This window comes from Hyla sarda, chromosome 4, assembly GCF_029499605.1.
Source record: "Hyla sarda isolate aHylSar1 chromosome 4, aHylSar1.hap1, whole genome shotgun sequence".
In the NCBI taxonomy this organism is placed as follows: Eukaryota; Metazoa; Chordata; class Amphibia; order Anura; family Hylidae; genus Hyla; species Hyla sarda.
This window is the reverse complement of record NC_079192.1, coordinates 115,937,769-115,954,140: the sequence shown is the minus strand read 5'-3', so window position 1 is coordinate 115,954,140 and position 16,372 is coordinate 115,937,769. Positions and strand designations below refer to the sequence as shown.

The window sequence follows — 16,372 nt, the reverse complement described above, 5'->3', positions numbered from 1 at the left end:
CTTATTCCCTATCCTTAGGTTAGGGGATATGTTTTTTGGCACTGGATATCTCCTTTAAATCGCATGGTCAATGGCATACACGTAAATAAATTCCAAAGTCCAAAATAGCATGTATTTGTTCACTTTTTATACCATTAAAAAGTGTATAAAAAGTGATCACAAAGTGTGAGCAAAACAAAAATGGTACCAATAATTACTTAAGATTACGGTGCAAACAATGAGCCCTCATGCATCACCGTAAATTATAGGGGTCAGAAGAGGACATTTTTAAACATGTAAATTTCTGTGCATGTAGTTATAATTTTTTTTGTAGTAAAATAAAATCAAAATAAATTGGGTAACCTTGCAACTGTATGGATCTACAGAATAAATATTAATAATTTTACTGAAAACTGCACTGCGTAAAAATGGACAGAGATGTCAGCAAAGAGCGCTGTGGTCATGATGTCAGCAGAGAGCTCTATGTTCCAAAAAGAAAATCATTCCTCTGTAGTATTCAGCAGCTATTAGGTACTTTACAAATTTACTTAAGTAAATTTACAAATCTGTTTAACTTTCTTGCACCAGTTGATTTAAAGAAAAAAGTTTTCCATGGGAGTATCCCTTTAAACATACTTATTTTTTTTATTTTTTATTTTTTTTTAAAGCAGTGCGATGATAAAAAAAAAAGCATGTAAACATGGGTATCATTTTAGTCACATTGACCCACAGAATAAATAGTTATTTTTGCTATAAAGGGCACTGGGTTAAAAAGAACCCTAAAGTTGCAAAAGTGTGGGTTTCTCATGAATTTTCTACCATAAATAAAAAAAATTTGGTTGCGCTGTAGATTTAATGTTAAATGAAAGGTGCCATTGCAAAGAGCAATTGGTGGCGCAAAAAAACAAGCCCTAATATGGGTCTGTAGCTGAAAAAAATCTACAGAAGACATGGAAAGAGCGTCTGCTCATAAAATCTTCTTTGCCGGACAGAAGTGAATGAAGAAATCAAATCTGGAGAAGAACAGAGACCAGCGGGCCTGCCGAAGATTGAGTCGATGGGCAGTCTGGAAATAGAGCAAGTTCTTGTGGTCAGAATATATAGTAAGCGGATGTACAGAGCCCTCCAAGAGATTACGCCATTCTTCCAAAGCCAGCTTTATTGCCAGGAATTTGCAGTCTCAAATGGTATAGTTTTTCTCCGTGGGAGAGAAGGTCTTAGAGAAAAAGCCGCAGGTTATGATTCTTCCTCTGGATGACTTTTACATCAAGACAGCACCAACTCCGACTGAAGAAGCATCCACCTCCAAAAGAAATGGTTTGCCTGGATCGGGTCTAGACAAAACTGGAGCTGAAGCGAAGGCGGATTTTAACAGTTTGAAAGCCTCTTCAGCCTTCAAACCTTAGGATTAGAATTCTTCTTGGTGAGAGAGACAATGGGCACTACCAAGGTGGAGTAATGAGGAATAAATTGCCAAGAGTAATTGGCATAACCGAGAAAGCACTGAATATCTCTTAAGCCAGATGGTCGTGGCAAATCCAGTACAGAAGACAATTTGTTAGGGTCCATTTGAAGGAAGACCTTGACTGGTAATGATATGACCCAGAAAAGGAAGACTGTTTTTTTCGAAAATACACTTCTCCAGTTTAGCATAGAGATGATTGTTTCTGAGATGTTGTAGGACCTGGCGGTTGTGGGAACGATGAATCTGTATGTTGGGCGAGTAGATGAAAATGTCATCCAAACAGACTATCACACAGGAGTATAGGAGGTCATGAAAGATATCATTGACAAACTCCTGGAAGCGAGCAGGAGCATTACAGAGTCCGAATGGCATCACAAGGTACTCAAAATGTTCATCACGAGAATTAAACGCAGTCTTCCATTTGTCACCTTCTCTTATACGAATCAAGTTATAGGCCCCACGAAGGTCAAGTTTCGAGAAGATCCTCGCTCCACGATAGTGGTTCTTGATGGTAATTTTATTCAGGCCACGATAATCAATGCAAGGTCGCAAAGATCCTTCTTTTTTTTCCACAAAGACGAATCCGGTTCCAGCTGTGGAAGAAGACTTCCTGATAAAGACTTTTAGAAGGTTTTCTTGAATGTATTTTGACATGGCCTGATTTTTGGGAATAGACAAAGGGTAAATTCTGCCCCGAGGAGGAGTAGTCCCGGGCAATAAGTCTACAGGACAATCACATGGACGATGAGGTGGTAAAACTTCAGCTTGTTTCTCGCTGAAGATGTCAGCAAAGTCCTGAAGATACGATGACAAACCAGGCAGAGAAGTAGAAGGAGACACCAACTTAGACGTAAGTGTATGAATACAGTTGTAGCAAAAAGGTCCCCAACTGAGAACTTCTCCAGTTTTCCAATCAAGCTGCGGGGCATGGAGTTGCAACCAAGGTAGGCCAAGCAGAAGAGTGGAGGTACAATAAGGAAGTACATAAAAGGACAAGTTCTAGTTATGCAATACTCCAACCTACATAGACAATGGTTCTGTGCTGAATAGCACAGTACAGTCCAGATTTTCTCTTTTGACCGAAGAGATGTACAAAGGCTTAAACAGGCAAGACACCGGCAGATGATACCTATGTACAATGGAGGCATCATTAAAATTTCCCACGGAACCTGAGTCCAGAGAGCCAAGAACGTAAATTATCTCTTTGGAGGGTAGAGAAAGCTGGGCCATCAAATTCAAGCGTGGAGAGGAAGTAATCATACCTAGGGAAGCCTCACCCACATGCCCTAGGTGCGAGCTTTTCCCTGTGACTGTGGACGTACAGGACAATCTTTGAGGAAATGATTTGCACTGGCGCAGTAGAGACATTCTCAGCTTTTCGGCGAGTTCTTTTCTGCAGAGTCAGGCATGACAGATTCACCTGCATAGTCTCTGTCACGATTCGGCAGGCTGGAGGTGGATCCTCTGTGCCAGAGAGGGATTGGCGTGGACCGTGTCGGTGGACCGGTTCTAATTTGCTACTGGTTTTCACCAGAGCCCGCCGCAAAGCGGGATGGTCTTGCAGCGGCGGTAGCAACCAGGTCGTATCCACTGGCAACGGCTCAACCTCTCTGACTGCTGAGATAAGCGCGGTACAAGGGAGTAGACAAGAGCAAGGTCAGACGTAGCAGAAGGTCGGGGCAGGCGGCAAGGTTCGTAGTCAATGGTAATAGCAGGAGGTCAGGAACACAGTAATGGTAAACACAGTAGTAGCTTTCTCTAGGCACTAAGGCCACAAGATCTGGCAAGGAAGTGCAGGGGAAGTGAGGTAATATAGCCAGGGAGCAGGTGGAAACTAATTAGGCTGATTGGGCCAGGCACCAATCATTGGTGCACTGGCCCTTTAAATCTCAGAGAGCTGGCGCGCGTGCGCCCTAGAGAGCGGAGCCGCGCGCGCCAGAGCATGACAGCCGGGAACCGGGACAGGTGAGTGACTTGGGATGCGATTCGCGAGCGGGCGCATCCCGCTATGCGAATCGCATCCCCGCCGGCAATGTCAGTGCAGTGCTCCCGGTCAGCGGGTCTGACCGGGTCGCTGCAGGGAGAGAAACGCCGCGAGCGCTTCGGGGAGGAGCAGGGACCCAGAGCGCTTGGCGTAACAGTACCCCCCCCCCTTAGGTCTCCCCCTCTTTTTGCCGGGATGTCGCTCCACATGGGACGAGGACATTGGGAGCGATTGTAGTGTCTCCTTCTGGGGGACAGTGAAGTCCTGGGTATGCTCATGAACGGCAGACAGTTCAGAAGGAGTGGGAATGGGGAGGGGGGGCAGAGGGTGAGGCTTGGCACGGGGCAGAGTGTCACCAGGACGGGGGCTATGAGGAGGCACGGCACAGTCCTGATAGGCCTTGGGGAGACCAGGCACAGGAGGAGACACTGAGACTCGACAGACGGGGCTGGGAGCAGACGTGAGGCATTTCTTGCGGCAAGCAGGACCCCAATTCTTGATCTCCCCGGTGGTCCAGTCAAGGGTGGGAGAAGAGAGCGCCAGAGAGCTGGCGCGCGCGCCCTAGAGAGTGGAGCCGCGCGCGCCAGAGAATGACAGCCAGGGACCGGGACAGGTGAGTGACTTGGGATGCGATTCGCGAGCGGGCGCGTCCCGCTATGCGAATTGCATCCCCGCCGGCAATGTCAGTGCAGCGCTCCCGGTCAGCGGGTCTGACCGGGGCGCTGCAGGGAGAGAAACGCCGCGAGCGCTTCGGGAAGGAGCAGGGACCCGGAGCGCTCGGCGTTACAGTCTCCACTGCGTTAGGCAACATAGAAAGTTGTGGTGGTTGCTGGAAGACTGGTGCCAGGCAAAGAAAGCTCTGAGGTCATGCAGACTCCCTTTCTTGATGTTGTTCCTCACGTCGTTCAGAGAAATGGATATCAATCCGAGAGGCCAGCTGTATGAGGTCATTTAAAGTAGATGGCAATTCCTGGGCAGCAAGGACATCCTTAATTTGGCTAGAAAGTCCTCTTTTAAAAGTGACGCAAAGAGCTTCATTTTTTCCAGGATAACTCTGAAGCCAGGGTACGAAATGGGATAGCATATTCGCCCACAGAGGAGTTACCCTGAGAAAGGCTCAGCAAAGCCGTTTCAGCCGAAGAAGCTTGTGCAGGTTCTTTAAAAGCACTTCGGAATTCCATCAAGAAAGCCTGAAGACTGGCTGTGAGTGGGTCACTGCGATCCCATAATGGAGTTGCCCAGGCCAGAGCCCTTCCAGTTAACAAACTGACGACAAAGGCCACCTTCGCTTGTTCTGTAGGAAACTGTTCCACCATAAGCTCTATGTGCATGGAGCACTATGTGACAAATCCACGGCAGGACTTGGGATCTCCTTCATACTTCTCAGGAAGAGACAAACTGAGCTTGGATCCCGTGGTGACAGCTGGAACAGGAGGCATTACTGCAGGAGGAGGCTGTGGCTGCTGCAGTTGTTGCTGGGCAGCAAGTAATTGCTGCATCATGGCGGAAAACTGGTTTAACTGTTGCACATGCTGAGCATACTGCTGCGACTGGAGAGCCATTATAGTGGTGAGATCTGGATTCTCAGGCAGAGGTACCCCAGCTGGATCCATGGCCGGATCTTACTGTAACGATGCTGGATGTGGATCCACTGACCTGCGTGGCTGATGACACGGGCCGTATCGTTGAGCGCAGTCTAAGGTGCCGCTGGTCTTCACCAGAGCCCGCCGCAAGGCAGAATGGGCTTGCTGAGGCAGGCAACACCCAGGTCGTTACCCCTGATACAACTCGACCACAATGGTAGCTGGGCAGGCGAGGTACAGAAGGACAAGGCAAAAGGCATAGTCAAGGCAGGCGGAAAAGGTACGTAGTCAAAAGAAGGCTGGGGCACGCGTGACGGGAACGAGAGGACAGAGCAGAGGCAGGTGAGAGGCGGGTTGCGATTCGCATGCGGGCACGTCCTGACCAGGAGAACGGGGAGGTGAGCGCTACCTGTCGAAGCGGCGGACCGGAGCAATAAAAATTTGCATTACGAATATTCGTGTTCAGCACTACTAATGGGAACGGTGTTCATGTTGTTCTCATGCATTCCTGAAGGACTTGTGCCCTGCTTATGGCTCTTAGAGGCGATGGAAGAAAAAACAAAAAAGAGTATTTCCTGTGTCCACAATCTGGATTTTTTTTTTTCAAATCAACTGGTGCAAGAAAGTTAAACAGATTTGTAAATCACTTCTATTTAAAAATCTTAACCCTTCCAGTACTTATCAGCTGCTGTATACTACAAATATACTACAGAGAAATTTGTGAAGTTCTTTTCTGACTTACAACAGTTCTCTCTCTACTGACACATCTGTCCATTTCAGGAACTCTCCAGAGCAGAAGAGGTTTTCTATAGGGATATGATTCTAATCTGGACAGTTCCTGACACAGACAAAGGTGTCAGCAGAGAGCAGTGTTGTAAGAAAGAAAAGAAATTCACAAATTTCTCTCTTTTATACAGCAGCTAATAAGTACTTTAAGGATTAAGATTATTTAATAGAAGTAATATGCAAATGTGTTTGACTTTCAGGCACCAGTTGATTTGAAAACATTTGTTTTGTACTTGTTTCCACCCGAGTTCCCCTTTTTGGGGTTAAAGGCATCTCTTATAAATGAAAGAAGCGATTGGTTGCTCTGGGCGCCTCCACAATTCTTCCCCTACACTGGTTTGAATAACTCTCCCCTATAGTGTGTACACTGTGGATTCTCTGCATTGTATTCCACAGCATTTAGAGTACAATGAACATAGGCGAGAGTTTTAGAAATCTCACAACATACTATGGAGAAAAATCGCCATGATTCCCCTTAAATTCAGCTACAGTGCTGGTTTCCACTTACGAAAAGAAAAAGCTGCATTTTTTTTTTCAATAGTGAAATCTAAGTCCACAATGAATCCACGGATATTGTTGCAGAAACATTTTGCATCCACAGCGAAATCCACAACTGTAAAGTACACACAGATTTATTTATGTTATTATTATTTCTTTCTTTTTTTTTTAACTTTGCACGTTAAAAACCACAGTTGCAATTCCACAATAATATCCACTCAATTTAGTGCTGACTTTCCGCTGCTGGTTTTGTTTTTCCGCTGCAGGAAAGTAAGCATTTCTGCTATATATGGCCCTACCATTAGAACAGTAGAAAGCTAGTTCTGCACACTATCATTGGGCATGCCAATAATTATTCCATGCAATATTGGGGAGTCAAGGTGCATTTCCATGTATTGTGATATCTGAACACATTTAAAGTTAATATGTCAATGAATTAACCACAGCTTCTAATTTCCGTGCTTCATCTCAGCATGAGTAAGCAAGGTTTCAATGCAGTTATATCATTTTCCTTCTCTGTTCTTCCTCCGATCCATAGGAGGCTTTTTAATTGGCAGAGAGGGAACATATTCAGAGAAGAGACCCTCCATTCTTTACAATTGACATAGGAGCATTCACAAAATCATTTACCTAAAATAAATCAGCAAGGAAATAAAATTTGTTTCTGATAGAGACTGATATAGTCATCATATATTATTTATAGTGAATGGTGCTTGAACTTGTAAGAAGCAGAATCAATGGCAGTGAACTGAACCCAGAGAAGACTAGGCACACAAAGTAGTAGATGACAAAGCTAACCATGGGGAGGACGGACGGAGGGAGGGAATGTTGTAGGGGATATTCAGAGTTAATGGATGGTTTTTCTGAATCTTGGTCCAACATGTAATCAAATGTTAATATTATTTAAAGCAAATGAAAAAAACTCTGCATTTACAATTGATTGCTTTGATGCCCTATTGATGTGACTAATGGGATCCATTCTGATAATGACAAAGTTATGTTATGTTAGGGTATTTGAGGTTCTATACTTAGACAGAAAGGTTAAAAAAGAACAAAAATAGAAAACAAAAAAGACACACACACACATACAAATATATATATATATATATATATATATATATATATATATATATATATATATATTATTCTCAGGTCATACTTAAGAGATGGTAATGGCCTGACAAGTATAAAAAGTCACAACACAGTCACATTGTTTTATTCTATTTAGATTTAGGGCTTATCCTTTCGATCAATATTATATAGTCAAAGGTTATGGCCATTGATCAGCTGTTTGAAAGGTTCTTCCTTGCACCATTGTACTACAGTGACCCCTCGACCCACGATGGCCCCGACATACGATAATTTCAACATGCGATGCCTCTCAGAGCTCTAGATCTGACAGCTCTAGATAAAATTTGAAACTCAAGTATCAATGAGGCAAGTTTAAAAAATATGCGAAGTTTCACAAATATGGGATTTTATTTGCTATGTTATAATGCTAATGACAGTTATATGATTAACAGCATAATCAATCTGAGTTTAAACAAAATATTAGCCATTTTAGAATACAACAGTTCTTTCATGTTTTTACTCACCTCAAATATGGAGAAATATATACAGCTATGAAGAGTAGAAAATCATTAACAAAAAGATCAAACGAACCAATCAGTGCTGATTGTATCTTTAGGCAAAACAGAGAGAGAGAGTATACAAGAGCCAACACTGTATCATCTCACATAACGGAGCCTGAGCACAAATCATGTTTACAATGGCTTATGGCAGGAAATATTACGTGTAACGGCTTACAGCGCACACACCAGAGAAGGCCTCGCAGAAACTGGCCAAAGATGCTGACGGCAAAAATCAACATGTTGTTTTTTTCAAAGCAAAGCTACAAAGTACAAGAAACATCATAGGAACTGCTGTATGGATTATACTAGTAACGTATATATAATTACAGCTCTCGTTCTGAGCACTTGCAATGTTGCAGTTTGAGCACAGAATTATAGGAACAAAGTATAGTATTTAATTCATCACCATCGACATAGAAAAACAAAAATAGTTGTTGGGTCATCCTGTTCTGCCAGTGAATTCTGCCATCAAGTCCATGACAAAATCCATATGAGCGTAGTGTAGATTTGTCATGCAGTTTTTTAAGTTTTTCTGCTCTGTATGAACAATAAGCTTTTTGATGAGCCTGTGCATAGTAAACAAGTGAGTGACATGTTTTCTTTTACTCGCTGCCATTCTGTATAATGTAGTGAGGTTCCAAATAGGCACATATACACATGTGGCGTAATTTGTCATTAGGCCTCCGTAAGCCTGTTCCTAAGGCAGCAGCTTTGAGGAGGGCAGCTAGAATGGTTCTATAATTAATGTACAGTAGTTCTTTCATTAGTCAGTTTCTTTTCTTTTTTTTTTTATGTTTTAAAAATCATTGTTTTTTGTTAGACTATGATTAAGAGCATTCCTTGCTAGAAAACTGTCAGTCTATGGGCATAAGAATTGCTATTTGTACACATTTTAATTGTCATGAAATAAACAATGTGGAATTATCCAAGGATCGTTTTTCTTTTTTCTCTTCTAATATGTGTAAGTGCATATCTAGGAGTACAGATATGAAGTGTGATTGTGCAGTCACTATATATATTTGGGCACAAATTCAATTTGTTATTTCAACATGATTGCAAAAGCCACAACAGGCTGCAATCCACATCACAGCCACAGGGTGGTCAAACGTAGAACCATAAGGCACAGATATTATATTTAATAGAGATGAGCAATTTTTTTTAAAAAATTGATTCGGCCTAGTCACAAAATTTTCTTTTTTTTTGTTTGGTCCGTATTTATTTGTGGCAAATCTGTTTTAAAAATGGCTATTTCTGGCCTACAGAGAGCCTCAATAGGGGTGTAGAAAACTTTGCCTTGCTGTAACACACATAGGGTGTGTGCTGGGTTAGTGAAATAATACTGTTATTAGGTATGACATGCAGATTAGAGGCATCACTATTAGAATCACTGTTGCAGAGCTGCACAATGACAGAGCCTGGAGGTGGCATCAGTATGAGGAGACCATATAGTGGCTGAATGACACAGCGTGGAGGTGGCGGCAGCATGAGGAGACCATATAGTGGCTGAATGACACAGCATTGAGGTGGCGACAGGATGAGGATACCATATAGTAGCTGAATGACCCAACCTGGAGGTAGCAACAACCTGGTGAGACCATAGGGCCTCACAATTGAAAATATTAAATTTATTTTTAACATGTAAAATGAAGATTTCATATAGATGAACCTAAAAAGTTGTATTTAATGTGCCAGCAGCATGAGGAGACCACATGGTGGTACAGTGACACAACCTGGAGGTGACAGAAGCATGAGGAGACCATATAATGGCTGAATGACACAGCCTGTAGTTGGCGGCAGCATAAGGAGACCATATAGTGGCTGAATGACACAGACTGTAGTTGGCGGCAGCATGAGGAGACCATATAGTAGCCGAATGACACAGCCTGGAGTTGGTGGCAGCATTAGGAGACCATATATTGACTGACTGACACACAGCCTGGAGGTAGTGGAAGCATGAGGAGACTATATAGTTGGAGACTGAGACAGCCAGCCTGGAGGTGGCAGCAGCATGAGGAGAACATATGGTGGCAGTATAAGACAGCCTGGAGCTGGCATCAGCAGCATCAGGAGTCCTGAAAGTGACCTGTTGACATACTGGGGCGATGGGTGACAATACCAGTACCCGGTGACGAAGGTGGGTGAAAAAAGGAGAACTTGGCATCAGATGTGTGGCATCAGGTGGGAGGCAGGATCAGAATAGTAGCTGAGGCAGGTTGAACCCACAGCATAAGATACTTCTGTGGGGGAGGGAACAGCATAGGATAGAGGCAATGGGGGGACAGAGACTGCTCCTGGGCCATGCCAACTGAGGGTTGTGTCTGAGGAACCAACCGACTGTTGACTGGGGGTGTCAGATGTCACTTGTGATGAAATGGATGACAGTGTTAACCAATCGATGACGGCAGATGGGTTGCTGGTCGATAAAGATATAAAGATATAAATTTGTACACTATATGAGTATATTATTATTTTTGCGGTGTGCACTCTATACAGTATTCTTTTTCTTGGCTGTTGAAGGTGTTTCTCTTACTGAGTAGTAGCACCTGCTGTATAATGTAAATATATGGTGAGCCCCCCATTTCTTTACTACAGGGTTGCTGGTCGAGACACGACCGCTAGCTGATATCGGGAGCTCAGGCTTCTCGCTGCAACTCCTGCTGCCACTCGCCCCTAGTCTGCTGCGACCTCTGAATTTAGGCCTCTTCCACTCTGCCTGACATACTTAGTGCGTATATGAGGGGAGCACAATACGCTCCACTAAGCTTAAAATAGTATTTGTCTACAGCACCAGCAGGTGTGTTCTTTTGCCTGGCTTTCACAGTATATAGGCCCTTAAGACTTTAACAGGAACACAGTGGTACACCGCTTAGATGTAGGTATGTGGTATGCACTTATGAGGGGAGGACAATGTTCTCCAGTATGCTTAAAACAGTATTTGTCTACAACACCAGCAGGTGTGTACTTTTGGCTGGCCTTTCACAGTATCTAGACCCTTAAGACTTTTACAGGAACAAAATAGATGTACGCACAGGTTACACTTAATAGAGGACAATACACTTATAGTGCTCTGCTCAACTTAGCTGGCTGTCTACTATTAGCTTTTCAGTTGTTCTCTCAATCTCACTCTCTTCCCTATCAGTGATTCTTAGCTGGATTTGGGCTTGAGGTGAATCGCTGCTATAAAAAAGCTTTTCTGTGCAACACACTGCTCTCTGTCCCTCTCTGCAATAGAACGCTGATGTGACTGGGAGGTGAATCGCTGCTGTAAAAATGCTTTTCTGTGCAACACACACTGCTGTCTGTCCCTCTCTGCAATCGAACACTGATGTGTCACATATGATTTGTTCATCCCTAATATTTATCTTCAAACATAGATGCTGAAAAATCTTTTTTTTTTTTTTTTTTATCAGCTAGACATATTATGATGATAATAAACTATTTAGGTGATGATGAGCCATAAGGAACAGTAAAGAAGGATATATCTATAAGGATGTGTGTCTGTATGTAGCAAGAATTTTCACTAATACTTGTTTGTTCTGTTCTGTGACACTGTATGGTGGCATTATTTAGGCACTTAATTGCTTTATTGTTTGGCATTGAGTAGCAATATTATATATATCAGAGGTTAGACTGACTTGGAAAATCTTTCCAAATATGCACTATGGGGCCCTGTATTTTTTAGTCATGTCCTTACTTCCTATTGTAGCTTAGGCTATTAAAGGAGTACTCTGCTGAAAACATCTTATCCCCTATCCAAAGGATAGGGAATAAAATGTCTAATCGATCTCCCTGGCATTCGATGCATGATGCAAACTCTGCTCCATGCCCGATGACTGGCAAACGGGGACGCCACACCCCCTCCATTCATGTTTATGGGAGGAGGCATGACGTCTATGTACCAGCCATCAGGCCCCTTCCATAGACATGAATGGAGGGGGTGTGGCTTGACATCACGACTACGGAAGCACCAAGCTTCCTTGTTCCGGAAACCGCTGCTGCCGACCCGGAGATCAGACATCTTTTGGATAGGGCATAAGATGTTTTCAGCAGAGCACCCCTTTAAGAGTGGTTTTTGGCTAGTTAATTGCTCAACATTAATATGAAATACCACTTATGTAAATTAAAGTAAGGCTCTGTTCACTTTGAGGGACATTTATCAATGTTTGCTTATGCATTCTTTTTTTTAAGTCATTTTTTCCTTACTTTTTTTTTTGCTTATGTGTGACTTATTTATCAACTGGTTTCAGCCTGTTGATAATTTTCTTTCACGTAAGCAATTTTTCCTTTTTTACTTTGGTAGTAGCTTTTTCTGCTCCATGTTTGAGCTGGAGTAAATTTAGTCAATTTTTAACCCTGTTGCGACTTTTTTTGCGCAGTTGCGACTGTCGCAGTTAATAAATACCTGACTACCCGTAGTCCATTTAAAAATTATTGCTACGTAGTTAATTTTTGGAAAACTTGCTTTTCGCGCTTTCCAGTCAAAATGTCGCACAAAAAATTGCGTAGTCGCAGTTGCGACAATTTTGCGACAATTATAGTAAAGAAAACCTGACTAAACCCGTTGATAAATGTCCATAATTATGTTTATGGTACATGTGTGGGAAAATGTGACGCATACTGCAAAAATATTCAATGACCCTGATTTATTTTGAATGGAGGTCAAAGAGGCGACCATTCAAGAAGCGCAGACCCCTGCAATGTTCCATAGAGTGTAATCCTTTACGGTAGAATTTTTCAACCAGGGTGCTTCCAGCTGTTTTAAAACTACAACTCCAAGCATGCCCGGACAGCCTTTGGCTGTCCGGGCATGTTGGGAGTTGTAGTTTTGCAACAGCTGGAGATATCCTGGATGGGAAAAGCTGCTGAAAGGCCGATTTAACACGCCACTTGTGTTTGCTTTTTTTCCTATTTTCCAGTACTTCTTATTTTTTTCATTTCTTGCAAACTGCATTTAGAGATTACATTTTATTAAGTTAACTACCTGAAACATAATAACATATTGCATATGTCTTTCAGAACAATCATGAACTCCGGACTGAGAAGCATACAGCCACGGGCGTTTTCTAAGAATCCACATTTGCACTACATGTAAGTCGATGTATGAATTCTCTCCTTACTAGAACGATTATTCAGCTATGCCTCTGCTGTTCATATGACAGATTCTGACTTATTGGCAGGTTCTATATAATTACGTTTCTTTTTATAAACATTTTCTCTATATAGGGCTGAAGGGCTCGGACAAGGCTTTTTTTCCCCATACATCGGAGTACACTGCTTATTTAACAAAAAAACTTAAAAGCTGTGTTCCACATATATTAATTTCACGTGAGAAACCTTCCCTTTTGGCCATTGAGGGAATTGGCATCTTCTCTGCGGATTCCCTCATATTCCAGTGGATGTACAATAGTAAATTACTTTCTTTTTAATTTCCGCTCGTGAAGTTTTCCAGTTTTGTCACCTGAATATGTGATCAAAGCTCCAATGATTATCTCATCATCTCAAAGTGCCAAACAGACTGTTTACCTATCCCAGAACACATCAAAATTTCATTAACTTTTTCTAGTTCTTTATATTCTTTATTTTTTTTATGGTTGATCACTCAAAGTTGAAAGAAAAGGTGAGAAAAATTGATTCTTCTCTTACCTGCTGAGATACTTAAAGATTTATACCACTTCAGAGTGCAATTTCCATTCTGGCTACGCTTAACTAAAACTGTATGAAACATTCCTTTGTTTACTAACATAATAAATTATTTGTCTATAATGATAAATATTTACAGTCTAATATATATATATATATATATATATATATATATATATATATATATATATAGCAACAGGAGAATACAGCAGCACACTGCTAGCACAAATATATAGATGAAACATGAGTATATAGATAAAACATGAGTATATAGATAGAACATGAAAAGCTATACAGCTGTAATGCAATAAATGAAGATATGAAACTATGAAATTATGAGGCACTTAGCTTGCAAATTTGGCGCCAAATAGCGTGGACCGTCCCACCACGGTAAGGTGACCTAATTCTGGGACGGACCCCACACTGTGATTATGCCTCTGTGTGAACAGTACAGCAGGCATGCAAGGTCTGAAACATCCAAGGTACCTTATATACACCTAATAGAGGTGGGTAGGGTGCAGGAGCCAACATGGAGGTAGCCACTCCTCCGTATGTGTAATACAACCAAAGAATAAGTTGGCCAGCACTATTGATCCAAACTATGTAAAAACCTGGCCTGCAGGTGGCCTGCAGGTATATATATATATATATATATATATATATATATATATATATATATATATATATATATATGTATATAGGAAAAAAAAGAGGTACGGGCAGCACTGGACAAAAACCAGTCAGGTAGGTGCTCGCTGTAGGTAGACTTGGTCCGAGAAGTCCCAGACTTAGGTAGATAGCGGAAAACAGCGGCACACAGGGGGCCTTGGTGAAAAATATGTGGCTTTATTCACCAAACAATGGCAACGTTTCGGCTGCCTCTAGCAGCCATTGCGAGAGGCAGCCGAAACGTTGCCATTGTTTGGTGAATAAAGCCACATATTTTTCACCAAAGCCACCTGTGTGCCGCTGTTTTCAGCTATATATATATATATATATATATATACACACACACATATATATATATATATATATATATATATATATATATATATTATTTTTTTTATTTTTATTTTTTATGTAGAAGGTATAAAGATAGATAGATGCATACCTACTAATAGATGCTGGCCACTGTGAAAAGTGGGTGTTGTGCTAAAATAGAAAAATATGCATAAAAATCAAGTGCATGTTTACATGGCCAAAAACCAAATTAAAAAAACAGATTTTGGTGCTGGCTTTGATGTGGTTTTTCAAAATGATTTTCACTATAATGGGCACTGTTATAATCAAAAACTTTTTTTTATGTTGTATTTCTAATAACAAAAAAAAAAGAAAAAAAATATTTTTATAGAAATGATGGCTTATAAAAAAGACAATTAGGGGTCCATATAGAACATAATCCTGTCTGGCTGTAGTATTATCTTTGTCACAGCTGAAGCACAGGCTGGGGCAAAGATCAGGAAGTGAGGAGTGCTCACTCTTGTCCTTTCAGACTGCAGCATGTAAACAGAGAAAAGGAGGTTACAGAGCAGACTGTAGTGATTGGATAAGGAGACCCAGCACAGCACAGCAGGCTTGGGGAGGAAGTGAATACATGGTGAGTAAGGGTGGGCCCAGTGCTTGCCTCAGACACGCCCCTCCTGAGCAGTAGGCGTTAGAATGAGTGAGCAGCAGACTAGAGGGATATGCGAGCCAATTACAAAGGCTATACACAGAAAAAGACATGTAAAGCATCTGCATGACATAATAAGTAACATATGTAAGCATGTTGTTTTTCTGATATGTCAGGAACACTTTAAAGGGGTAAGATATTGCCCTACCTGGTCTGTTTCCCTGCTTTCTGGCTCACTTTTCCTCCTAAAAGAGTGGAAGGGTGCCAGTTACAAACATAGCTCCTATAGTGCCGGTAGCAGAATAGGTACTGCAGGCTCTTTTCTGCTTCTCAGACAACCTCTTTAAAAAAGCATTGATTTTAATGGGAGCTCAAAGCAAAACCGCATAGATTAGACATGTCAGCCTAAGCCAATGCCTGAAAAAAAAATTCCAAAACATTCATGCTTTTTCCCCTTCACTGTGTAGTGTAGGCAGGGATGTGTAATTCCTATGACCTGACGCCCGGGACTTGCAGTTCCGTGCGCCGAGCAGGCAAATTTTTCCGGCCCCTAGCCCTGTTTCGGGCAAGCAGGGCCGGACCTGACAAGCACGGCGGCACTCTGCAGTCTGTATGGAGCGGGCTCCAGACTCGTGCCCGCTCCATACTCTGCAGCCTCAGGCTGTTTTCAGTAGCTGGGTGCCGCCACTAATAGTCAGAATGTGGCGATCACTGTGGCTGGCTATTAACCCTTTAGATCGCCGATGTCAAAGCTGACAGTGGCATCTAAAGGGACATGTGAATGCTCCCTGGTGGACTAGTGGGTTGGATCGCCCCCCCCACAGCATGATCGTGGGGGATCCACTATAGAAGCCGAAGGGCTTACCTCTGCTTCCCTGGTGTCCATGGCTCTGTCATTGATAGAGCCTGGCTGGACTTGACTCTATCAATGGATTCCTCCTAAAAGTCTAATAAAATGTAAAACAAAAAAACTAAAAAGTTTTAATAAAAGTTTAAAAGGCACACATTAACCCCTTCCACGTTAAAAGTTCTAATCACCCCATTTTCCTTTATAAAAACATGTAAACATAATAAAAATAAACATATTTAGTATTGCTGCATGCGTAATTGTACGAACTCTTAAAATATAACATTGTGTATCCTATACAGTAAACAACTTAAATGTAAAAAAAAAAACACAGAATTGCAATTTTA

At 42.0% G+C, this 16,372-nt stretch overlaps 1 protein-coding gene across 9 annotated transcripts in view; it reads left to right on the top strand.

Annotated features, from left to right (window-relative positions):
* The window catches only part of NTRK3 (neurotrophic receptor tyrosine kinase 3), a 688,036-nt gene that overhangs the window by 209,963 nt on the left and 461,701 nt on the right, over positions 1–16,372 (top strand). For all 9 annotated transcript variants that reach the window (XM_056571897.1, XM_056571898.1, XM_056571895.1 and 6 more), the window contains one exon: positions 12,943–13,014. In XM_056571897.1, the coding sequence (XP_056427872.1) occupies positions 12,943–13,014 (72 nt within the window). The remainder of the gene's footprint in view (positions 1–12,942; positions 13,015–16,372) is intronic.